The following is a 27,355-nucleotide window of genomic DNA, read 5'->3' on the forward strand; positions in this document are numbered from 1 at the left end:
GGGAAACCAGTGCTCTTGATGAACATAGATGCAAAATTTCCTCAACAACTATGAGCACCTGGAATTCAGCAGCACAAAAAAAACAGCGTACACTGTGACCAAGTGCGTTGTATTGTTGGCATGCAAGAATTTTCCAGAGTGTACTAATAAATAAAAACTATATGATTATCTTATTTGATGTGGGGGGGGAGGTGAAATATATGACAGAATTTAGTATTCTTAGATGATTAAAAACTCACCTCAGTACCGTGAAACCCTGAAAGCTTCTCCTCTGAGTTGTGGAGGGAAAAAAAGTCTTCTACACTTATTCCTTACGTTTACCGTAGTGTTGAATGTCCTTGCCAGAGCAATCAGGCAAGAGAAAAGGCACCCAGAAAGGAGTAGAGAAAGCAAAGTCATTGTGTTGATGGTATGATCTTACATAGAAAACAGTACAGACTTCATGGAACACTGTTGAAGCTAGCAAACAGACGTAGTGAAGTTCAAAAATGAGTGTTTCTATATGTCAACAAGGAGCTGCCTGAAAAATCAAGGGAATGGCCTCAATTTATAATAGCTACCAGAAGCTACTCAGGAATAATTAAAACAAGGAATTGAAAAATCTGGACACTAAAATGTGAAGCCTCAATGACAGAAATTAAAGGAACAAATACATGACAATACATCCCTTAATCGTGAATTGGCAATTTAAAACTTTGTTTTTTAGACAAGAAAAGCCTGATTGCATTTAGAATGTAGCTTTAAGTGATACTTAGAAATTCTATGGAATAGTTTAAAGTTCATCAAACTCATCTTTTCATCACTGATTGATACTACAGAAGGTTAAATGGAATGGGTGAATAGAAAAAGTGAGCATCCATTTGCACAGTTGGTCCCACGGATGTTGAGCCACTTCTGTTGGGGACTGCTCTTGTACTCATTCTCTGGCTCACACAGACCTCCTAAAGGAGGGAAGGTAGGAAGGTTATGAGTAGTTAAAGGAGCTACTGATTATACTAGGATAAATGTAGAATATAGGTAGCATGGTTGATCCCTGAATCTTGAGAGCTGGGAGACAATCCTAATCCTAGCCTTAGCCCAGAGCAAAGGCTGTACTGGTGATGTGAGTTTTTTAACAAATATTGTTCCAGGGGCTGGCGATGTAACTCGTTAATAGAATGCTTACCTAGCATGCAGGAAGCTCTGGATTGAATCCCAGCATGTTAAAACCAAGAGGGAGGTGCATACCTGTTATTCCAGCACTTGGAGGAAGGTGTCAAAGGACCAGAAGCTCCAGCTTCATAATGAGTATGTGACTCTGTCCAAAAATAAAACTCTGTTTGAAATAAGTTTAAGTTAGCAAACATAATCCATAGGTCTTTACTCTCTACCAAAAGTACAAATGCATTCTTCTTGGGACCCAGTAACCCACTGTAGCTCTCTCCTAAACTATAATTAAGACCACATAAAATTATACCTTCACATTTGCTTGGCACATTGTTTTTGATAGCAAAAGCCCACATATCCAGCAAGTAAAACACTAAATCATGAATTCAGGACAGCATTGAAAGTTAAACCAAAGAGGACATTGCTTGCTGTGTGCACATGTTCAGAATAGCAGAAATTGTAGAAAAGTAGGAAAGATCTCCCCCTGGGATGGAAAACAGGAAACATCATACTACTGAATCATACAAAATACCTAGTCCTCTTTCTCATTCATCGTTTTTTTTTTGGAATACAAAACAAAACAAAAAAAGAAAAACAAAACCTTAAGTTCTATGTGGTTGCTTCATTTTGATTCCTATTCCTGATTTTTCATAAAAAGAACATGCAGTCCAATCCTGAGGAAGTTAGACCTCAGGGTCAGGTAAGAATTCCACTTACTGGTTCTTTTAGTTATTCCATAAATGAGTTAAAGATGGGTGAGGATAGAAATTAAGAGCGCTCTCTTTACAAATTTGTCCATAAAACATTTCACATTATAATATTTATGCCTTGTGGCTATTGTGTTTTATTGTCTGGTTTGATTTGGCTTGAGATGGTCTTGCTCACTCTGAGATTTGAGATGGTACCAAGAAATGCCTGTTCTCTGATGAGGTGACTCACTGAACACAAATAGGTAAAAGCTTGTAGAGAAGCTATGACCAGACATCAGCAACAGGACCCCTCAATCAGAATAGGATCACAAGCGCTTAGATATGTACAATGAAGCTGTATGGAGAAATGACAGCTGTAGAGCACTGGGCTTCTGTGCTACAGTTTTGATGAGCAGTGATGAAGAAACTTAAGGAAAAGGATAACTCTGCCATAGGATGTCTCCTTGGAAGCTAAATTAGACATGCATTACCTGATGCATGTGTTACATTCCACTTATAAAGTGGTATCTGCCAATACAATACTGTGTGATTATCCACATTAGTCTTTGCTATTAGAACAACCTCATAGTTTTAAACTCAGTTTTGATGCTTTGAAAACTAGAGTGTAGTTCTTAGTTTTGATTTGTTGAAAATTAGAATCTGATATCTGAAGTTATGTATACTGTATCTGAAGTTACATATACAGTAATAAAATACACTTACAAATCATGGAATCTTTACACACTCTGTTTCATATCAATTGCTTTTATAATGTTGGTATCAAATCCTCTCAATATTATGTGGCTTAACTGTCATTTCCATCCTCCAGAAGTAAAATTAAGTACTAGAGAGAGTTGGTGATCTCTCTGGCCACTCACCTCTGCTACATTTGTTGTTCAAAGAGTTCTGATTCCAGTTGCCATCATTTCTTCACCTCAGCCTAATTGTTAATATCATTGCAGCTGATTGACAGTATTCATTTTATTTTTTAGGATATGGCTTTAGTTGCCCCTGAGGCACCTTCTGAACAAGCCAGAAGAGTTTTTCAAACCTATGATCCAGAAGGTAAAACATCGTATATTGATGATATTCAGGTTTTATTCAAAAGATAAGTTGGATTATTAAGTGGAAGATGAGTGTCAGAAGTTCTTAAAATGGAAAACAGAACAGTAAAAACAGCCAACTGTGGCTCCCATCAAATCCTGCTACTGAGCAATTGTGTTTCTTGGAATCCTTAGTTAAAGGTGATTTTCTCTTTGATACAGGATGTCAAAAGCCAGGACTCATTTAAATAATATTCTTCATTATTTAACTGATCCAAAAGAAGACTGAATACACAGATCAGGGGCTAGAGAGTAGCTCAGCTGTTAGAGCAGTGGCTGCTCTTGCAGAAGATCCTAGTGTGGTTCCCAGTACCCCTGTAACTCCAGCTCCAGGGGATCTTGACATTAGATTGCTACTAATAATTTGGTTTTTACTTTTGCTTGAATAATTTCAGTAATCTGTATTTTAGATTCTTCAGGATTCTAGAAGCCTGCGACTTACTTTGATATCAAACAAAATTATAAAATCAAAAGTATATTTTTTAATTTTCTTATTTGGAATGCTATCAAAATTTTAATCTTAGCAATGCTTTGTTATACCACTCTAATTACTTGGCAGAATTTCATGATTAAATCATAGATTATGAAATGACAGTAATAAAATCTGCTCAGGACATAGTGAAAACAATTTATTAGACAGCAAACCCCTATGCATGAACTTTTAAGGAAGTCTGCAGTTTTATCTGTTGATCATTTTGGAGATCATATGGAGAAAAATATGTAAATCTGTACTTTTCTCTCAGGTATATGTTATAATGGGATTCTAAAATAACAATAAAAGTAAAAGAATGGAGTTATACTGACAAAAGTGTCCAGACAGGGACAGCAGAGAATTTTACATTGACCTTCCTAAGATAGCCAACAAGCACAGGGACTTTTCTGTATTATTATTCCTATTTGGTGATGGCCAAATAAAATCTGTTTCACATTTAGAGATTCTGGGCTTGTAGTTCTGACTTAACTAAACAAAATATTTTTTTTTCTCCATCTTTCTGATTTATCAAAGCAAGCTTACAGGCTTGAATGCTTTTGAAAGTGATTTCAAGCAAGTTATTTTACTCTTTAGACCTCATATATTTGTAGCTGGACAAGTTGTAGTTACACTAGCCCTTCACATTAAAATCTGTGCATTTTTAATGATCACAAATGATCTGGAGCATTTTAGTCAAGGTCAGTCTGTCTTGAAAAGGGTGAACTACTTCTCAAGATGATCACAAATATAAAAAGGCTTTTGTATACTCCTAAACTCTTTCCTGTCTAATAGACTATAAAATTGGGCATCCAGAGTGAGCAGCTATTCACTTTACCTGTAGTTTGTTACAGGAATAGGACTTTTAGACAAGTTTTCTTAGAACATTGTCTAATTGCTGAAAAAGACATTATGCTGGCTGCTAATTTAAAGTAGAGGGAATCTTTGGGAATGAGAACACGCACACTGTGCATTGAAGGGAGTAAGCAACTGACTTGTTTCAGAACTGCTATCATTTGTAACTCCTCTACAAGTGTTTGTTTGTGTCATTAATTTTAGCATCAATAGAGTTTGGGTCACTTTCTATACTATTTGGTGTATATACACACTAACATTTTAGTTGTTGACATTTAACTTCACTTAGTAGAAATGTATATTCTTTGGTGCTTGGTGAAATATCTGTAGGTATCTGTTAAGAGCATTTGATGTTTAACTCTGATGTTTCTGTTTATTTTTTTGTCCAGATGGCTTGCCTCTTGGAGATAGTGGAGTAGTGAAACCACATAATAGATTGATGATGATCTCTGTCTTTAATTCTAGAACTGTGCTTTATGAAACTGGCTGCTCCAGAGTTTGGTATATTTATGTTTAGGATAGTAATACCTCTTGATTAATGTTCCCTTTGTTATAATCAAGTATCTATCTTTATCCTGTCTGATTAGATTTAATGTGGTCTGTTTTGTCAGATATGAGAATAGCACCGTCTACTTGCTGCTCCAATTGGGTGGGGTACTTTTGTCCAACCTGTCACTCTAAGGTAGTACATATTTTAACACTTAGTCTTCTTGTAGACATGGGTTTTTGTCTCTTGATCCATTTAACCAGCTTGTGTCTTTTGATTGGAGCTTTGAGGACATTAATGTTTTAAATTATTAATGAGACTATTAGTATTTAAGGTTATTAATGAAAGCTGTATGTGGAATACAGGCATTGTGTTGTTATGGTTTGTATTGTTGTTGGTTGTGTTCTCAGTAGTAACTTGTGTTTTAGTAATTATTTGTTAGTTTTCTTTTTACAGTATCTTAGCTATGCTTATTCCTCTCTTTAGTCCAGAATATTTCTTGTATTAGGCTTGGTCTGTTGGATATAAGATTTTTAGGGCATTGGTGTCATAGAAATTTTATTTCTCCTTCAACTCTGGCAGATAGTTTTGCTGGGCACAGTATTTTAGGTTGATAGTCCTGTTAGAACTTGGATTGCATTGTGCCAGGCTCTTCTGGCTTTCCAAGTCTCCTCTGAAACACCAGCTGTTCTTCTAATAGTGTTCTTCTAATAGGTTTTCCTTTTTATGTGATTGGCAATTTTAATCTACTCTTTAAGCATGATATACCCTGGGGATTTTATTTTCTCACCTTGTCTATTTGGTGTTCTGTGGGCCTCTTATGTCTGTTGTATGGGTTTGTCTTTCCTTAGTTTAGAGACATTTTCTTGTATAATTTTATTGAAGATCCTGTCTATGTGATTGACCTGGGATTCATCGCCCTGTTCTATTCCTGTGATTCAAAGGTTTTGTCTTTCTGTGGTATCTATCCTGCCTTTCCTGTATGTTACATATGTGTTTTCTTTAATTCTTCATAACCTTTACTGGTTTGGGTCTGGTTTCTCTATCTCTGACTCCTGATGTTCAGTCTTCCTCTGGATTCGTTCAATTTATAAGACTCTCCCCTGGGGTTTCTAGGTCTCTATGCATTGAACTTTTCAATGATATCCTCACCCCAGCTTTTCTTCAACTCCCTGGACCCCTATAATCTGATCCTCTTCTCCACAAAACCTGATCAGAAATGTTCTTACGCCAACTTCTCATTTATGTTTTTCCAGATAATGGATTCATAGCTGACTCCCTTCTAGAAGATGTGATGAAAGCCTTGGACCTTGTTTCGGATCCTGAGTAGTGAGTGGAATTGGAAGTGTTACTTTGATCACTCAAAAAAGATTCCAGCAAGTTGAAACATTACATGCATTTTTACCCTTTTTCCAAAAATAAATAAATAAATAAATTAAACCTATATAACAAAACAATAAAAATTTAGGGGAGAAAGGCCTTATCCAATCTGAGAACAGATAAATATCTATCACAGTCTTGCTTTCATTGTTTGTCTCACTTTTTTAAAGTAAGGCTTTCAGGGTTATTTTGAAATTTTCTCTCTCCAAAGACTTTACGTTTTTGAGATTTTATATATACAGTTTCATTGAAAATAATGATTTTTCTTTGTTTCATATCACAATCTAATGGCCTTCTTCAGACCCACTAAAACTGAGCCTTTGTATAGAGCACCTAGATGACACCAGGGCTGGAGAGACTATAATAGTCATGCTCCAACAGTGTCATTGAACCTGGCTAGAGGCTTCCCACAGTTGTAACTTTCAGAAAACCTTTAAAAAAAAGTTTTACCTCATCCAATAAAACAATAATTCTGGAACTGACCACGTATAAACACAGGCCAAGGAAAGGGAAAGACAAACACCCACCAAACTCTGAGAATGGTCTCCTGTCAGAGGCCTTTCCAGGAAGGGAGTTCTTGTGCCTGGCCCCTGCTCCAGCTGTCTATCCTTAAAGAGCTTGAGCCAGAGACTCCTCTGTGAACTGGGGAAGTCGATCAGTCAAAGTGCCCTTTAACTCCCAAACATGGTGTTTTGCTTGTTACATAATAGGATAGTTTAACTTGGTATTTGAGATAGCATTAGGAAAAAAATTCTCTTAAAAAAAAAAGAGAGCAAGAGGGAGACAGAGAGAGAGAGAAACCACAGGGTTTTTAAACCCTTTAAACTGCACTCCCCTTTCCTCTGCTTTGTTGATCTACTCAAACCTGACACTTCCCACCAGCCCCCATTGTACCTAAATGGCAAGGGCTGTACAGGGCTTGTCACTTCAGATTGCTGCTGGGCCAGCAATGGCCATGCCACTCTCTGTAACTCCCTAGATTAAAGCTTTGATGTCTGTGGCCTTCAAGTTAGATTTCCAAGAATGTTGTCTATCTCATTTAGTTCATAAAAGTAACATTTTGACATTTTTTATTATCTGATGTCCCAGTGCCTCTTGGCACTGTTTCTTTTTAACTCTTAGGGTCTAAAATAGTTTTTAGAAAAGTAAATGCTCCATTTGATTGTTGAATTCGTGCATACCTAGGGCAGAGAGAATCTGCCTTTGGGAGGTTACAGCCTGAGTTTATAAGCTTTGGTTTTTAAATTACTTTACCTAATAAGGAACAATATTCTAAAGTCATCATCATAATTAAATTTTAAATAGTAACAGATTACTCTGATTTAAAAATAGCCAAGTTTTGGCAAATTGAATGTCATTCCTGTGTATTTGTCATTAAAGTTCTAAAAAGAACAGCTCTTAGGATTTTGGCATCCAAATGTGTTATAGTACCAGAAATTTAATCATGAAAGAATGGAATAGTTTTGTGGTGGTTTGTCTTCTTCAGTATTCACTGTTTTTCTTTTTCTTCTTCTTTCCCCCACCCCCACTATAGTATAAATCTCGTGAAGAATAAATTAGATCCAGAAGGATTAGGAATCATATTGTTGGGTCCATTTCTTCAAGAATTTTTTCCTGATCAGGTAACCTAGCCAAGAGAATATATGTATTCATTTGTTCTGTTGAGATGCTTGTGTTTTGTCTTGTTTTGTTTCCTAAAGTACATATGCAAAACTGAGAAGACACTATAGGTCAGAAGGACATGTATGAGCCTTTATGGCAGGATAGTGATGCATGGATCAGTACAGTGATACAGTCCCCCCAGAGGGGGTGTGTGTGTGTGTGTGTGTGTGTGTGTGTGTGTGTGTGTGTGTTTGGGTGTGTGTCCCGCTCGTTGGGTGTGTGCTGTGCAGTAGGTCTGTCCGTGTCCTAGTACAACAATGTAGTTCTCAGAGTATGCGTGTCAGTACAGTGATATATGTGTGTGGTACATGTGCTGGCATAGCCATGCACTCCTGTGGTTTGGAGGCTTTATAATAGTACAGTGGTGCAGTTCTCTAAAGGGTGTCAAATGTACCAGTACACTAATGCACTACTAAAAGGAAGGATAAAATTAGAAGTACATGAAATGTAAACACTATCTTCCATGCCTGAATTCATTCTCTCAGGAAACTTGATTAGTGTGTGTCTTAGGACAGTGCCACAAAGGAAAGGGTAGGAGCTCCTAGTAAAGAGCCTGAGTTCCAGAAGCGAAGTGTGAACAGGATGGTTTTGTCTTCAGCAGAGTGACACGTGTCTTCTATTGGGCTTTGCCTCAGTTAGCAGGCTCTGTTCGTTCTCACACTCTTGAGTTATGCCTGCATTGGTGGCAAGCCATTTCTATATCCTGCACCTGTCCTTTTCTTTCCTCTAAGTGAAATATTTAACCACTGAACTGAATTATTCTTAATAGTCATGGTCATGTCATCAAATATCAGAAGTATAAATTGTTCCAATAGAAATGCCAATTTTGTTCAACTATTGTATATAAAAATGTAGTCATTTCATTTTGATATGCTTGTTAATTTGGTATGCTGGGCACAAATCTGACTTGGACAGAGTAGTCAGTATTCCTGGAATTCAATCTTGGTAGTTAATGCAGGGTTAGAAAACAAGGATCCTTTTGGTTATTATAAATAAAGGAGGCAAGTGGTAATATTTTGGAAGCAGCCAGTGCTATCACAATATAGTAAACTGAACTTTTTAAGCTTTGGCAAATAAATTATGAAAACAACAACAAAAAGAAAAACAAACTTCTCTTTCTGACATTGGAAAGGCACTATTTGTCTTTTCTGAAAGTTCTTTTAGATATGTCAGAGGATAATTATAGCACCATGAGGTTTTGAAGCAGTACTTGAGGCCATGTTTCAAGAAGGTGCTGCCAGGACATTACTAGAAATACTGCTTGTTAGTTTTGAAACACTCATATTAGGGTGGGAATTAAAAACTGCTGTGCAGTGTAAGACAGTTCCCAGTTAATTGCAAGATGATGCTTAATAGCTTGAGGAATTAATATTGTTTCCATATTTTCTTAATTCTTTGAGGATTTCATATAGTGTTTTAATCATATTCACCCCAACTCCTCTCATTAGCCCCTCCCAGATCACCCAATTGTGTGTCTTCTTTTTGTTATTTTATTTAATAAGTCATTGACTCCAGTAAGAGTTACTGTGTTTGTGGTAGTATTCCTCTAGGTGATAGAAGAATGTTCTAGTTCCCTTCTATTCTACAGGAAACAGACCTGTCTCTCTAATTGGTTGTACTGTGCTGAGTCCTTGTTACTACTTGCTTACTGCCCTGTTACTCTAAGAAAAGTCTCCATCTGAGCCTGGTTTTTCTCATTGCCTCTATGGAATTCATAATCTTTCCTTACTTAACATGTGTGGCCCTGCTGTCATTTCTGTTATAGCAGAAGGTTCTCAAAAATGTAGTGTATAAGAGCTAGTTAGAACTACAAACTCTAAAGTCTCTCCTTAGTGCTGGTGGATCGGGAGCCTTGGGAACAACACAGCAATGTTAAAGCGCCTCTAGGTGCTTCATTTGGTGACTAATGGAGGTCTGACTTAGAACAGCTGCCTCACCTTTGCCCCTCCACACCATGTAGGAACTGAGACCCCCATGCCACATTTGCCTTCCTTCTGACCTGTGTCACTGGTGCTCTCTCCTCAGTGAATACCAGCACTTGCTGCTCACTTTGCCACCACCCCTAGTCAGCCATGTACCTAATAGACAGATACGAGGGCAGTTCAGTAAACATGTGTCCACTTAAGAGTAAATGAAGTGAGTTACAAAAACAAGTTAGAAGGACAATCTCTGTGCTGACTTAGCATAGCTACAGTGCAAGGACACTGCATTGTTAGGAAGTAGTAGCTGAGCAGGGCAGCAGCTGTCTTCAAGAAGTATATCCTGTATGCCTTGTAATTGAGTGCAGTTACCCCCCCCCCCAAAATTGGAAGTGAAGACTAGAAAATTTAAGAGACATGCTTAGTGTCATTCACTGTTACATGACTGACCCAAGAGCTCAAATCCGTCCTGCTTTGCACTGCCTTAGTGGTGTTTCTGTATGCCAATTAGTTATTCAATCTTGAGAATACAAATAGGATTCAAATAAAGACAATGTTTGTTAAAATAAACTGTGAAAATCCAGAACAAATTCTCCCCTAAATTCAGTTTGTGAGAGCTTAGGTTTTAGTTGGGAAATGCTAAAAAGCAAATGTAAAGTCTTCAGAGTAACAACCTAATGGTATACACTCAACATGAAGTTTATTCTCAAATTAATTCCAACAGCTTTCTAAAGCTCCTAGAGTAGTAAGAAACCTAGTGGTGTGCTTGGAGGAAACTTTACAGGAAAGTAAGATTTTGGTCAGGTCTTAGAAAATGAGAAAGGGACATTTTAGAAAGAAATGTGTCATGAGTGTCAGAAGCAGAACTTAGGGGTCAGAGTAAAGGGTGGATTGGGTCCCCTGCTGTTTTGGATATCCTTGCTTGCTCTTGGCATAAGTGAAAAGACCCTCAAAGGGGAAGGGTTAGTTCACAGGAACCGAAAAAGTGAGCCTGGGAAGGGAAGCTGCACCCAGCCTCAAGCCTGGAGCATAGCCCCAAACTCTTCCCAGAGTTCCCCCACTATAAATGGAGTTAGCTAGTGGCACACTACATCCTCTGACCTTCAGACCGGCATTATTTCTACAAGCAAAATATCACCACTATCACCACACTCACCTTCCCTCCTTTCAGTACAGCTGCATTCTCTCAGCCCATCTCTTATGTGGAGCTGAAGCAAGAATTGCCAGCAGCTCATCTCTTACCAAGTAGAAAAGATCCAGTGGAGAGACTCTGATCTAGGCTGGTTCACATTCATGCTTATGTCAGGAAAGGCCAAGAAGACAAGCTGTAGGGACAGAAAATTGCCTGCTGAGAATCAGCTAGGAGCCCAGGCACTTTGGGTGAGAATAACGTCTTATTAGGCATGATATATTTTGATTTCTATGAAATGATATTTTGTAATGTAAACTTCTGAGTCATTATTGTGGACCAAATTGAAGATACTGGTATCTGTGTATTTGTGGTTTAAGTAAAGTTAGTGTTGCTATGTTCCATACTGAGAAGCAAATGTTTTGCAGTGATGTAGTTTAGGAGATATTTGTTAGGAGCTTATCCTTTTTAGTGTAATACACACATCTACTTAGAGACATAAACAAGTGCTAAAGAGCAGGGCAGGGCTTCCCTGCTTCCAGAAGCAGCTGTTTCCTTTCTCAGCTTTCTTGGCAGTTAGCTCTATACAATTTGCTTTTATCAAGTGATCCCCCAGTAACAATAAGAGATTGGCATTTTTACATTCATTGCTCATTAGAAATTGCTAGATAAAAAGATATAACTTAAAGTTTTAATAGTCCTTTATTTATAATAGGGCTCCAGTGGTCCAGAATCTTTTACTGTCTACCACTACAATGGATTGAAGCAGTCAAATTATAATGAAAAGGTATGAGAATTCACATAGTAAATTGTCTTCAGCTGGGTTGAATAAACTATATGAGTTCATGACTATGTGTTAGTCCTCTGCAGTTGTTACTTGAGAGTGTCCTAGAAGTCTTTCTACTGCCACACATGCGTCAAAATTAGGTGTATTCAATTTGACTAAGCTGTACATTGAACTATGGGGCAATAATTTTACTGTGACAAAATTACTATGTCTACCATGTCCACAATGTTACTCTAGACTGTGGAGGTATTTCTGAATCAGCAGTTCTGGTTAATCTACAGTATTAATCCATTTAAACACAGAAGTAGATAACACTGTAACACGAGGGTTTTTTGTTTTATTGTGTTTTGTTTTTTTTTTTTTTTTGAGAATTCTGTTTTAATTTACCAAAATGGCTTTATTGACCATTTACCTAGTGTACTTAGTCTTTAGTTTCACACAACCTTCTGAAGTCAGTATTGTCTATACGTCTGACTTGCAGAGGGGCCTAAGCACAGGTAAGAGGCTTATCCAGAGCCAGAAAATAGCAGGGCTGAGACCGAAACACGTCAAGTGTAGCCCAAGCCCAGAGCTTGTACAGTTAGCCACTTTGCTTTGCACCTCTCTTTTCTAAGCCATGAACAAAGGCACACACATGCCTTGTAAGTATACTAGCCTCATTCAAGGCAAAGGTTTTGTCTGAGCACTTTACTCCTTTGAGTGAAATGCCAGTTTGTGTGTTCTTGTGGCAACTCTTTACATTTATTCAGTAGGTATAGCCAATATTAGGAGGAATAACACCTTTTCAGATTTATCTCATGCTGCTCTTATAAGCTTCATTGGAGGATGGCTACAGAAAGTAGATAATAATATAAACTAGATAAATTATTTTAGTGAAACCAAACTAAGAGGCTGAAATTTACTTTTTTATTTTCATAACAAAATATAAATCAAAACCTTTCATATATCCAAAAATCTTTTCACCAATGTATTGCTATCTGTAACAGAGTTGAATCAGTAAGAAACCACAGATGCTGTCTTATTGTGTGTTAATGAGTACTTCATCTAGTTGTTGAAGTTTTGCCTAGCTTCGTCATCACTAAATATTAATTCACTGCCACAATCCCTGCAAGGTAGTCAAATATTATCCATATTTTACAGATGAGGCTTCTGAGACAGGGAGATTAAGTGACTCAGCCAGAGTCACACAGCAAGTCATTGACAGAGCAGGGATTGGAACTGAGTTCCTGATTCCCAATCCTGTCCTTGGTCTGCTTGGCCACGCTACCTGTTTATAGTAAGTTTTCAAATCATGCTTGTGACAAGCATCTGACTACTAACTCAAGATCAGAAATCAAGATATATGGAGTATTAACATGACATACTAGGTAACAACCATAAAGCAATGCATGCATATCATTTATACAGAAATGTAAAGTCCTGAAGTTATGCAGGGGCTGGAAACAGAGCTGAGTGATCTGTCAGATACCACTCAAGATACCAGGAAAAACAGCACAGCACTAGCTGCACGCAGCAGGGAAGGCACCAGACACTGGTGAAGAAAGAGCACAGAAGAGATCACATTGCCCCTGCTCTGATGCTGTGGGCAGCTGGAGAAATAGGTCCTATCTTGTGTTACATTCCTTTCAGACAACTTTTTACAAAGTGGCACTTTTGCTTTGAAGTTGGAAAATGAGTTGTAATTTTAATATGAAAAATGTATTTCACCTTTGGACTTCCCTAAAGAGTAAAGTTTATAAACCAAATTATGTGACCTAGTAATAGAACATCCTATTTCTACATCAGTTGTGTTTTTGAGGGAACTCATGTTGAAGGCTGATCAGCTTGTTTCTTTTGGCTCCTTGCTCACATAAAGCTTATGGCTTTTATGTTACAAGAACATAATTGCAATCATGTGTATAATCCATTGAATGGGTAAAAATAACTATACATACTCTGGAAGAGAGTAGACCATAGCCATTCCTTTAAATAACATAGTGTGTAATGTACACATTGAACCCTTCCTTGATAGTTAGTTAGGGTTCTGTCATCCTTCCATGATTTGTGTCTGTCCTCACATCTTTTGTGATTTTTTTTTTCTCCATGATTGTCATGAATGTAAAATATACTGAAGAGCTACATTTCAAAAACATTCAATCCAAAGACAGTAGATTCCATTAGCAAGCATGCTGATACCTTCAGATCTGAACGTGCGGTACTTACATCCAAAGTAGAATGTGAGGTCTTCTCAGAGTGCATAGCTGTGTTCTGTTAAAAAACAAAAGCAACTGACTGTCTCATTAGCCAGCTAGAGGAAACACGGTCACTAGGGGAAGAAACATACTCTGTTTACCCATCATTTGAAAAGCAATGTTTTTCTTTATCTAAAAGTATACAGCTTGTGATTCACCTATGCTTTTTTTTTTTGATCTTGACAATTAAAATTTATATCACCATCTCACAAATTTATTTTGCAGATGCTATAGTTGAGTATAATTCCTATCAAAACAGTTAGATGTAAAACTCCACATAACAAAGTCTCAGAAACATACTTGCCTGTGAAGTTGTCTGTATCCACATGAGAATTTGCTATGACTATTAACTGACCTTGCTGACTTTTTCCTCTTAACAGGTAATGTATGTGGAAGGGACTGCCGTGGTTATGGGTTTTGAAGACCCCATGCTACAGACAGATGACACTCCTATTAAACGCTGTCTCCAAACCAAATGGCCATACATTGAGTTACTGTGGACCACAGAGCGCTCCCCTTCACTCAATTGAGTTGCCTGAGTATTTATAAGAAGATTGTAAAAACAGGTGTTTAAATGGGAATTCATGACTGGCTACACTAAGCTAAACACTGGTATTGTTGATTAACTGTAAATAACAAATTAAAAACACATTTTCAGTGTTTAAGGTATGTTTAAATTATTTGTTCTAAAGCTTTATGTTAAAGGTTATCCTATTTTAATCCTTTCTGTGAAATATACTAGCAAAATGAAGCTTTAATTGAAGTTCATCACTTCTGCGGTCAGGTAATTGTTATTTACCAGATTATAAACACAATATTACAGCATTTTTATAAAACTCAGATACAAAAACCTGCCTGCGATCTCATTCCATTCAGGTTCATTTTATTGTATTATTCTTAGCAGCCTGTACACCAAAAATGCAGAAGTTAATTTTTGTTATTTTTGTTTTTCATCACTAAAATCTGTTTACTAATAAATAACATTATCAGTCCTGGTCCTTTGATAACTAATGTAACTCTGGCATGTTTACAAAAAGTGGAAAATATGTGGGAACTTGCCTTTGTTCACAGGTGCATAGGGCTGTATTTTTTACAATGATAGGGAAGAGAATCTGTTTGCTAGGAGGTTTTAACACTGTACCTTTCACTGTATTGCTAAGTACACTTCTCCACCTTTGTTCCTGCAAGCCAGCTTTCTTGTATATTTCTAAGCGTGGTAAATGCATGAGAACATCTGTTGTTACATTAGCATATGGCATTATTTATTATGGTCCCAGCTGATACCATAAATAAAGAATTTTTTTTCTATCTTTAACTACATCCTTGTACTTTTACATTAGTGGCTCATGATCAACAAGTGCTTGTACGCATTTGTGCCTTCAAACTTGCAAACAAAATGTTCCTCATAGAGTCAGAGAGGAATGTGAATAGAAGCACAAGGCCGGCTTACCCAAGAGCCCTGTGAACTCAGCCAGCAACACAAGGACTGGATGACAGCCATCTGGGCCAGTAGCAAAACTACAGCAGCCCCAGCCTGTCTACTACAGACTATTTGCTTCCTTCCCTCGTGAGTGAGTCCATGACTGTGTCCTCGTTCATTTCAGAAGTGATTTTAGCATAGGAAAAACTTGGCCCAAGATTTTATATATAACTTTAGTGGCATTCTCTTCCAGGAATAAAACACTACTAGGATTTCAGAACACAGCATGGAAAACATCTAACCCCCACCCCACCCCACCCCCAGCAATCTCTTACTGCTGCTTCCTAAAATGGCAAGGCATAATACTGTGTATGAATTTTACAAATTGCCACTAAAAACATTAAGTGAGAGATGAGGATGTAGCTTAGTTCATAGGGTACCTATCATGCATGAAGCCCTGTGTTCAGTCTCCATCATAGTATAAAAGTGGGCATGGCTCTACACACCTGTCATCTCAGCACTTCAGAGTTGGAAGTAAAAATCAAAAGTTCAGGATGAGATGGAGGCCAACCTGTCTTTAGAAAGAAGCATTGCACAGTACAGCAATAGCTTGCATGCTGCTATAGAGGCTGAGCTGAGGTACCCAGAAGCCATGCTGCAATCATCTCTAGATGTGGTGACGCGGTGACTGGTGTTAACTGGGCCCATAGCTCAGTTACATCGCTGGAAGTATCTGCAGTAAATTTTTTTTGTGTAGTGTCTATGTGCATGTCATCAAAATAAATGCAGGATGGGAGATAAAGCTAACCTAGATAATCCCAAAAAAAAATTAGAAATTAGGCCAGGTACTTTTAAGCAATCCAAAAGCCAAAGAAATTAAAATGAATATTATAGTATAGCATTTCCTAATGATACTGGAAGTATGGCAGAGCAAAAGTCACATAACTAATGTGATGCTTGGAAAGAAATAACAGTTTTCAATAAATACAGAAAAGAAGAAAGTTTGTAATTGGAAACGGAAAGGAAATATCAGGAGGTAAAAAGATAGGCAAAAGATTGAATTTGGATCCTACTTTACTCCTGGTATGAAAATTAACTTTATGTGATCATATGTCCACTTCTCAAAGCTAAAGATATAAAAGAAAATAGTTAAGACATAGAGATATGTTTTATTGATCCTGGAAAAAAAATGTTTGATATTCATTGAAATTTAAAATGCCCAGACATTACCATGAAGATAGTGAAAGGGTGATCAATAGAATGAGAGAGTATTTGTAAATCACAGCTCAAAAGAAAATTTTCATAGCACACATAACTCAGGTGTTTTCAAATGGGTGGATGAATTGATGAGAGATTTCTTCAAAGGTTGATGTTCAAATGGCCAGTAAACATTACGATTCTCAGCCAAGGTAGGTATTGGAGAAGTGCATATCAAAACCAAGATACACTCACCACTCCTTAAGCAAGCTATATCAGAAACCCAGACAATAGCACACTTGACACAAATGCAGAGGCAGGAACCCTCATGTGTCCCTGGGTATATAAATGATAAAGCCACCTTAGAGAACAGTTTTTGTCATCCCTCAGAATACCAAATACAGAGATAGCATATGACCCAGGAATCCCCTTGGCATGTTCTCAAAAGAAATGATGAAAATGTACATAGAAAAGTTTTATAAGACTCTATAAATCAGCATTATTACTATAACAGAAAATGCAGTCAGCCTAAAGCCCAACAGATGAGGCGTAAACAGATGCAGTATAAACATACAGTAGAATTTTATCTATAAGTGAAAGGTGGTACATGCCCAGGCATTGGTGAATCTTGACACTATGCTGATTGAAGCCCATCGTAAGAGACATTTATAACTCCATTTGTTTGAAGTGTTCGGAACAAGAGAGCCACAAACAGAAGGTGGGTCTGCAGGCCCTAGGAACTGGCGTGGGGATGAACAGGGTAGCCAGATTGGGGAGTGACTGACTGCTAGTGGGTTTAGGGTTTATTCAACAGGTGATAAAATGCCCTAAAATTAGATTGTGGTCAGTTATAAAACTACTGAACTGTGAAGCTAAGCAGAAAAGGCAATGAAGTCGGATATGCAAAAGAGGGTAAATCCATTCTCTTTTGAAAAGACAGAATTATAAAAGCTAAGAGTGATTTTTAAAAATGAGAAAAAATAAGAGAACATGAGTATCGTACATATTAAAATAATTCAAAGGAAATTACAAGTTATCGTCTGCAAAAAAAATGCCTATTTGAGAAATGTAATTTAACAGAATTGATACACACACACACAAATCAAAAATCCTATGTTGGCTAAAGAAGGTTAAGCAGAAAGCAAGTACATTCCCAACAAGGAAACACCTAACCTGGATGGTATCACTGGCAAATACTCCTGAACACATGTTTGTTAAATGTCCTGTGTGTGTGTGTGTGTGTGTGTATGTATGTATGTATGTATGTATTTCATACAAATCCTTGTTATATGTCCTATATATGTATATTTGTATACATATATACACCCATGTGTGTTTATTTTTTTATTTTTTATTTTACATGTCAATCCCAGTTCCCCCTCCCTCCCTCTCTCTAACCTCTCCCCCCTCACATACACCCTAACACCCTCCCCACCCCAATTCCACATAGAGGGCAATGCCATCCAGGTGGGGTCATGTAAATCTGTCAAGTCATTTGAAGTAGGGACTAGGACTTCTTTCCTGTCTCCAGGTTAAGGGAGTATCCCTCCATGGGGGATGTGTCCACAAGGTCCTTTTGTGCACCAGGAATACATCCTGGTTCCACTGTCTGAGGTCCCTTAGGCTGCTCAGTTCTTCTAGCTGAGACCCATATTTAGGGGGTCTGATTCAATCCCATGCTGGATTCCCAGCTATCAGTCTAGAGGCACATTAGCTCCTCCTTGTTCAGGTCAGCTGTCTCTGTTTCTGCAACCTGGTCTTGTGTTCTCCCTCTGCATCTGGATTCTAGTTGGATTCAGTGTTTAGTTATGGGTGTTTGCTTCTGTTTCCAACAGGTACTAGATGAGGGCTCCATGATGGGGTATAAGTTAGTTGTTGATCTCTATCCAGGAAGGGCATTTTATGGTAGCCTTTCCACAGTTGCTCAAATTGTTAGTTGGCATCAGTCTTGTACGTTTCTAGACATTTCTTTAGGTTCAGTTTTCTCTTCAAACCAATAATGGCTCCCTCTTTTATGTTCTCCCTCCCTCCCTCTGTCTCCCTCTCTCTCTCTCTCTCTCTCTCTCTCTCTCTCTCTCTCTCTCTCTCTCTCTCTCTGCAAGATTTGTCAGAACACAAAATATCACAACACCTGTGCCCTCTGCTTGTCTTCCCTGGGGGAATACGGGTCTCCTTATGCACACATCCAACCAAGCACCAGTTACACTTGCTCAGAGTCCAGTAAGAACTCATTTGCTTATTTTTTCTTAACTGTTTCATCCATGTCAACATTCATAATGGAAAGTCAGATTTGAATATGATTTGCAGGCACTTATGTATGCCCTGGCCTATATCTACATAAAACATAGTGTATGTTAAATATAATTGAAGAAATCTACATATAGCCCATTGCAATGTGATGCTTCACCCTATCAGCAAATGTAACTTACAAAAATTATCTAAGCAGGATAAGTCTCCACCAGAAATTCATCTCAGTATAAGATAAATTAGTTTTCTACCATACCCAAATCAGAACTAATACTTAAAATCCCAACTACTCATTCTGTCAATGCAATTTTTACATTATGCAGTAGTATTTTCTTCCCTGCTGATGCCCTTGTCTTGTTTGCACTAAACTGATGTTACAAATTAAAACTATCGACTAATTATAAACATATTTTGAGTGACAGAGCAAATGTGAGCAATTTCTAGTTGCCTCATGAAATTAAAACATTTTTCCTATAAATACACATACTGTTTTAATGACAGAAATATACTGTGTCAAAACCACTGTGCTCTGGGGAAAGAAAATACTGTGTATTTATTCTGCTTCTTGTCTGGTCTCACTCACTGCCTACACTGTGTCTTCCCACATAGCTTCCCCAGATCCTCACCACTGCACATTCCTTGGGCAATCACTGCTAGGAATCAGGCTTGTGGAGCTCTAAGTGGTCTAGGACCCTAAGGGGCCACCGTTCCTCAGCTGCATATATCCATGTACTATGTTTTCTGTCCTGTTGTCTCCACCCACAAAAAGTTATTCTAGCTCAAAGTAGATAAGTTGAAGTATCACCTTTTATGGAAACAAGTAACAATATCCCATCCAATCAAACAACAGTTCTCATCAAAACTGATATGTGTGTGGGTCGTGTCTCTAAAGGAGACCATGAAGTTGATGACAACTAACCGTCACTTGTGGAAGAATTTAGGGGAGTGCTTTATGGGATCTTGGTGACTTGTCATAGGTGTTGTAATACAGTAAGTCTGCCCCTCTACTCCTGGACTTCCTGTCTTGCCATTTTGGCACTTTAATGCCTGATGCCATACTGTCTGCACCATGTACCAACTCTTGATCATGCCATGCCTTCAGACTCCCAGAACTGTGAATTATTTCATTCAGATTTAATTTAAAAGGTGCTTCCGAAAGTTCCAGATAGCCTTGTTTGTACACATGGTGGTGGGTCCTGGCTGCTGCCTGAGAGTTCAGCTGAAGTACAATTACTCTCTCTACCATGAAAATTCTTTCCATATAGTACAGAAGCTGGATTCTAGAAAGCAGTGTTCTGGTGAGACAAGGCCCAAAGTAGAGTGAGAAAGCCTCTACCTGGATGTCACGTTGGTATGGGCCCATTTGGGTGATGCTGACCAAGCTCTGAGTCCACACCAGAACTCAAGCACCAAAGAAAGCAGACCATTGGGTCAGCCAAGGTCACAGCCACCTCAGCACCTGTACCAAGTACAGACTTGACATCTCAAATCTCAAACACATCTATTTGTCCAAGTACAAATTAGCCCACTTCAATAAACTGTACAAAATGACTCATAATTGGAAATGACAATTTCTTAATTTTTTGTAGAAAACACAGTACATCAGAAGTTGCAGCATGTATGTGCACTCTATATCACCAAAGCTGGAGGGGACACAGGAAACCAAACGCAGGCTGCTCCATCAGCAAACAGAAAACAGGGAGACTCCTCGGGACATTTACAGCAAGCTAACAAGACCTGGTGTCATCACTCCCCATGTCAGAGAACATCTCCCTCTCAGCCACTGGAATAGTCCATTGCAATTTAATGAACCTTGCACAATACTAGACAGCTAAGACTAGATGACATCTGAGCTCTTCATGTGTGTGATGTTCATGTGGGTGTGTACACATCAAGGGTCCTCCTTTATTGCTGTCTACCTTTATTATTTTATTTTTGAGATAAACTCTCTCACAAAACATGAAGTTCAACCAATTCATCTACACTGGCTGGCCAGGGAGCTCCCAAGGATCTGCCTTTCTCTGCCTCCCAGCATTGGGGTTACAGATGCACACTGCCATGCCTGACTGGAGTACTGGGGATCTGAACCTGGGTCCTCCTGCTTGAAGAGTAAGCACTTTACTAAGTCTTGTTCCTGGCCTCCTAAATCTCTTCCTAAAAATCCTTTATATGAACTGGGTGAGTTGCTGCATACCTGCAATCTCAGCACTTAAGAAACTGAGCCAGGTAGACTGCTATGAGTTCAAAGCCACCCTCCCCGGGGACCGTTCACAAAGGCCTGTGTAATTATTCTTTCAGAATTAAATACCACCAAGTTACCAAGGACATAATTTCCACTAGTTTAAAATTTGTGGTTTCTGGATGAAATTCAAGGATACCAGTTTTAACAGCAAAATATTTACAAAATATTAATTACCCAAATAACTAATCACATGCTCTTCTTGATGCCTCCTGGAATAAGCTTTAGAGAGTGATTCTCTTCTGCATGTCTCTAAGTCTTAGAAGGAGTGTACCCTAAGTAGGGAAAGTGCAAATCAATGGCTAATACCATGCCATAATGTTAAGAAAATGTACAAAGATGAAAACTCATTAAGGAGGCCATGACTAGGTAAGAGGGAAGAGAAAGGCTAACACATAGGAAGGGGAGGTTATAAGGACCTGGCTGAAGGCAATGTTGTATATACACAAAAGAAATAAAGATAGTTCCAAAGTTTTACTTCAGAGTGCTGAAAAATATGGAGTTCAAGAAAGAAAGCCATCTAGAATGAAATGGAAGAAATGGGTTATTGAAAGAACATGCTCAGTTTCAAGATTTTTATTCAATGGATGCAGGTAAGCTTACTATGTGGAAGGCACTGTACTGAGCTCAAGGAGTTAGATGCAAATAAGACCTCAAGGATGTTATACTCTGTTCAAAAGAGAAAGCTGCAACCTTGGAAACAACAACATGTCAATACTATTTAAGGAGAAAAATAAGACATTGGATACAGAATTAACAGAACCAACAGGGAGGCTGGTCAACACAGTACCTTAATGTGGGTGGGTATCAGGGAAGCTGCTAAGACCTGAACAATAAGAATAAGCTAGCTTGGGGCTAGCAAAATGACTCAGTGAATAAAGTTGCTTGCTGCTAAGCACAAATACCTGATCAAGCCCCAGATCCCACAAGGTAGACAACTGACTCCCACAAGTTTTGCTATGACCTTCACACACTCACTGTGGCATGTAAATGGCCCCCGTGTGAACCCAAGTGTAAATAAATACATGAAAGTTTACAAAGGATGGCATGCCATTGGAAAATGTACAAGAATGCATTAGGGTCTGATGAAGAACCACAGAAACTTCTCCATGGGATCTGTAACATAAAGGAGCAGAAAGGTAGTGACAGAGAACCAGGGGCCTCTCTTGGGACTCCAGGCAAGGAGATGTGGGTGTGGGCTGGGTGCCAGAAGGAGTGGCATACTTCAATGGAAGGGAACATAGCACCAGTGTATGGGTTCAAGCAGTAGTTAAAGTAGAGAGTAAGCATAAACACTAGAGCCTGGCAACTCCAGACAGAAAGTTAGGAGATACAAAAGGAGGTCCAGACATGCAGAGAATCTGGCAGACCCCAAGAAACAACAGCAAGCCTTTCAAGATGGGGGAGGTCTCTCCCTAGATACCTGGAAACCAGTTCTACTTCCAGTTCATGCTCCCCTTTTCCTGTTCGTGACTGAATGTGATCTCTAGGCTTCCTGTCCAGCAGCCCGCTGTCATGCCTCCTCTACCATCACAGACTTTCCTTCTGGAACTTTAATGAATATCATCAAGAGAAGAAAAGCCAGACTCTATAATTCCAACTATGTGACATTCTTGAAAAGACAAAACTATGGAGACAGGAAATAGATCAGTGGTTGTCAGGGTTGGGAGGTAGGAGCTCTAAATGTGTTCACTGAAGACATTGTAGGCACAGTGAAATTGTTCTATATGACTGTGCCATGGTAGACACCACCATGAGTGTGAGTCCTAACATAACATGGTCTCCGGGTGATGAGGATGCACCACATGATTTCATCAGTCATAAAATGCATGTGCTGTGCTGTCAAGGAGTGTCTTAAGCTTCTTGTTGCTCATCCAGTGTGCCAGCAAATATTGTATCAGAAACTGATCACTGGCTCCAACTTCACAGTTGAACCCCCCTCCTCAGGTCATCACTTTAGCTTTTGGAAACCACTTTAGTCACCATTGAGTCTCTGAGGTTTATTGGTTAATAATTCTATTAAAACACAAGTTAAGTTTCACTCACAATCCTCCAAAGTCTTACAGTTTCATTTAGGGGGAAAAAACACTGATGGGTGGTCAAAATCACCCTACTCTGTGTCACCCACTCCCTGGCTCCTCTTGTTTATATCAGTCTACATCCTAACCCTGCCTGGGGGTCAGCCATGGCCTTCCTGGCTCCAAAAAAGAGTAGTTTACTGAGCTTCTAGCTCTTTCTGGGTAGAACATTCTGGATACCCATATAGAGGGATCATGTCTTCATTTGTCCTCCAGATCTAGACAATAAAATAAGGGTGATGGTTCATCTTGATTGATAATGTGAAATGAGATTATTATTTCATACTTCTGTGGATATCTATGAAGGGGTTCCCAAGAGATAGTTTGGTCAGGGAAAGAAGCTGCATGGATGGCCTATCCAATAGGCTGTGGGCCTAGTGCAATAGCAAGGTAAAGAGAAGGAGGCCTGAAAGCACATTCATATGCACTCTTTTGGCTGCCTGGCTGCCATGATGTGAGCAGCCTCATCTTCCCACTCCTGCTGCCATGACACTATGCCTCACTCAGGCCTGAAGCAATGGGCTCAGGCATACGGGGCCTGGAATTTCTGCAACTTGAGTCATAGAAAACCCTTCCCCTCTCTGGAACAGCATCTCTCGGGAACTTGTCATATCAACAAAAGCTTGACTAACATAACTGTCAAGTTAGCATTTGCAAAGTCCTTCATGTACCTCATTTCTTCCATAGTACTTTATAGCATTTGCTATCATTGTCCATGCTGATTTATTGTTTTATTGACCATCTCAGTGTTCTAGAAGGCAAACCTCTTGAGGCAAGATCTGTTACTTGCTAGTGCTATGAGTTCTCAATACCTGTTATCTGCCATAGTCAAGACATTTGAAATTTAGCCAACAAATTACAAATGCACTCACAGGAGAAATCTCCAAACTTGTAAAGGTGAGCTTGGGAAAGAAACTGGAACGTGAGACATGGGGGTTGCTGGCATCTTTCCTAGTCTATTTTGGTCACAAACCTTGGGAATGAGTGGCACATTCCACCATTTAACTGATTGCGGACATTTCTGCCTCTTCTGATTACTGTGCACTGCGTGACCAACCTGATGTGCACCCTGTATCTTTGATTTATATTTGACTTTTAAAGCTCACTTGCTTAATGCAATCTTCATGAATCAAATCAAGTTGTTAGCATGCATGGAGCTGATTACAAAGCCCAGCAAAGCCTGAATCACACAAGTGCTTTGTGCTTTCAGTGGGCTATTTTGAGTGCCTTTGCCTATTCACTAAAACACAGCATCTGGAAGGAGAAACACAAACTCTGCTCTCTCAAGGACTTGATGGTGAAACTATAGCCGTGCCTCTCAAAGCTCAATAAATTCTTCAAACTACTATCACCAGTTTCCGGCCACAGCCAACGGCAAATAGGCCAAGCATGCTTTTAGTAAAACATCAATTTGCTACCACTAAGACATGATCAGCAAAATGAGAGACTAACCACTTGAAGGCTTTTTTCAGTGTCTCTAAACAAGAAAAAAAAAAGTACTTTGCAGGAAAGCACCTCTGATAGGTTTTCATTTCATTTCTGTCTCCAACCACTAGACATATTTTTTAAAAATCATGGAATATTCCACTAGGTGGTGTCAGCAGAATTCCAGATTTTATGATACCTTTCAAATGGCAGCCATCTCTTTCTACAATTTCATTATTGCTGTCACAGTCTTCCTTCAAGCTTCAGAGTTTTTCCAGACAGCAGAGAGAATCCCCTCCTACCCTCCCTCCATACACACAAAATGCTCATAACTTTCAACCTAAAAGAACAATGAAAGTTTGGCTTCTGTGATGTGCTGTGTAGCAACAGACAGAAGGGTGAAGGCTGAAGCTGTCTGTTATTGCTATTAAAAACTTCTCAAGGCTGAATCTCATTGTAGTTTCATTCATGGCTTGTTTCTATGGGAGCTGGAAAACACTAACACAGACATCTCTCTCCACACTGGAGCTAACAGGCATGTGGAAGAAGTCACTCCTGCCCACATTAGTATCTATAGGACATCTTTGCTTTCTCATGACCTAAATCAGTGTTAAAACTAATCAGCACTCTATCTGCCCATCCTGTCCACATCCGAAAGCTCTATAATTAATATAGTACAGTACAGTTCCAGAATAGAGAGACCAATAGGACAAAATGGAGTCTAGAAATAGGACCACACACAGGTTATGCATGTGTATCCACTTGTGTTTCATTCATATGACTTCCACATCAAAGGTGGAAAGATGGCTTGTTTTCCCATTACATCCATAGGAGAAAAATGTACCATCAGATCCCTACCTAATACCCTGTACTATAAGGGTAACACTAAAAGTTCTAAGTTACTTTGTGTATGGCTTCAGGAGGAAGAATGAATTTCTAAGCATTGCATAATTATGGAAACAATGGGATTGTTAAATAAAACCTTTCATAATTGGTGCACAGAGAAAAATCATACTCATTTAAAAAGAAACAACAAACTAGGAAAAAGAAAATATGTAACAGTGGCTAACAAAGATTTCACATCACTATTCAGGCAGGAAAATGGACTTATGCATAACATGGCATTTGTTTTTGAAAGACCCACTCAAAGTCTTGGCTTTCCTCTTGAAAAGATGGAACAATGGTAGTGCATCCCCTCTTTTTAATGATTGTATTGACCATGGCTGGGGAAGTAAGGACTCAGTGGGTAAGGCAGCTTGTTCTCTAAGCATGAAGAACCTGATGAGTTCAGGTCTCACCCAAATATGACTGTTTGAGCCTGTATAGGCCTATACCTGCAGTACTAAGAGACCGACAGGCAGATCCTAAGAACTTTCTGGTCAAACAGCCAGCCCAACCAAAAAGGTGATGTCATCAGTGTCACTGAGAGACCCTGTCTCAAGGCAATAAGGTGCAGAGTGACAGAGAAAGACAGCTGTCTTGCTCTAGACTCCTTGTGTGTGTGCATGGCATGCACATATGTATGAGCCACACATACAAAAACATAAAAAAAGGGGGTTAAGGATTGCTATGCAAATGTATATGAATACATTTATGCAAGTCAACTCAGTTTGCTCAGGACTCTCCAGTGTGGAACGAAAGCTCAATATCCCAGGAAATGCCCTGACCTGAGCAAGCTGGGACATTTGGTCAGTTTAATATGCACACACCTATAGTAAAGGACTTGAAGGCTATCAATTTCTTACCAGTAATGGATTCTGGAAAAGAAGGGCCTAGATTCCCTTATTGTCTTCCTCTATAAGTTGTATGTTCTAAGTATTCCATCAATAAATGTGTTTCTTTTATGAGAACACATTTATTTATTCCACTTTGACTTTCTTCAATAAGACTTGGATATTATTCTATTTGTAAGATTTTCCAAAATATAGGTTGAGTTAAATATTTAGAAATCCATATAATATATGTGACATGGTGGTAGAAGTTGCCAAATTTTTTAAAATGTTGCCTGGGCCTATTTTCTATGATTTGATAACCAGTCTGGGAAATACAAGTAGTTTGTTGAACGCTACATCATACAAAGCTACATCATACTGTCTGTGTATCTGGTTCACTTAATCATATTCATGATTTCATGCTATCAAGCTGTGACTTAAGCATACCGACCTTGACCATTGGTTGTCAAGACTGTGTGCTGAAACTGGGACAAAATGTTAACTATTGTGAGTTTATTAAGTCAAGACTTTCTTTTTACATTTATTAAGAAAACATTCAATTTCCTTTACCTCTATTCCATCATCCACAGATTGTGCTTTTTTCTAATACATTTTTTTAAGTTTTAATTTTTTAACAGTTTCAAACATCTGATTAATGAATTTTGGTCATATTCACTCTTCATCAAAATTTAACTTTATTTAATATTTGAAGTGATCCTAATTTAAACATATATATAGGAGTATGTGGGTTGGGGATGGGGTACGTATGTGTCTAAAAAATTTGGTGAGAACAAAATGAATTATTTTATGGTTCTTTCAATACCCAAGTCTCATGGGGGTTGCCAGCTGCATGGATCACAGATGTGACAGAAGAGGACAAATGGCTGCAGGCAGCCTTGCCTTGTGACTAGGAAAAACTTTTCCATCCATCAGTACCAGCTGGATCCTCCTGCCTCGGTATTCTTTGCTGGCAAGCTGTGGGTGGATTCACTAAGGTCTTTCCAGTTATTGTATTTTTTAATGTTTCCACATGGAGAAAAACATGTTTTTTTTCCAAACACCAAAAGACTATGACAGTGTCTCCAATGCTGCTTCTTAGGTTCCCCCATCGCGCCCCCCTCCACACACACACACACACCAGAGCCGCTGCCCAAGGCCTCATGAGAACTCAGATGCTCAG

At 38.7% G+C, this 27,355-nt stretch overlaps 1 protein-coding gene across 5 annotated transcripts in view; it reads left to right on the forward strand.

The window, feature by feature from the left end:
* The window catches only part of Mindy3 (MINDY lysine 48 deubiquitinase 3), a 66,667-nt gene extending 52,145 nt beyond the window's left edge, over positions 1–14,522 (forward strand). For 3 of the 5 annotated variants that reach the window (XM_051205804.1, XM_051205806.1, XM_051205807.1), the window contains 5 exons: positions 2,828–2,900; positions 6,006–6,078; positions 7,664–7,751; positions 11,555–11,626; positions 14,238–14,522. In XM_051205804.1, the coding sequence (XP_051061761.1) occupies positions 2,828–2,900; positions 6,006–6,078; positions 7,664–7,751; positions 11,555–11,626; positions 14,238–14,387 (456 nt within the window). In that variant the 3' untranslated portion in view covers positions 14,388–14,522. Of the gene's footprint in view, positions 1–2,827; positions 2,901–6,005; positions 6,079–7,663; positions 7,752–11,554; positions 11,627–12,766; positions 12,903–14,237 lie in introns of all 5 variants that reach the window. The other 2 variants (XR_007835854.1, XM_051205805.1) reach the window with 2 other exon arrangements.
* Positions 14,523–27,355: the final 12,833 nt, after the last annotated feature.

The sequence above is a fragment of the Phodopus roborovskii genome, unplaced genomic scaffold (genome assembly GCF_943737965.1).
Source record: "Phodopus roborovskii unplaced genomic scaffold, PHOROB, whole genome shotgun sequence".
Classification (NCBI taxonomy): domain Eukaryota; kingdom Metazoa; phylum Chordata; class Mammalia; order Rodentia; family Cricetidae; genus Phodopus; species Phodopus roborovskii.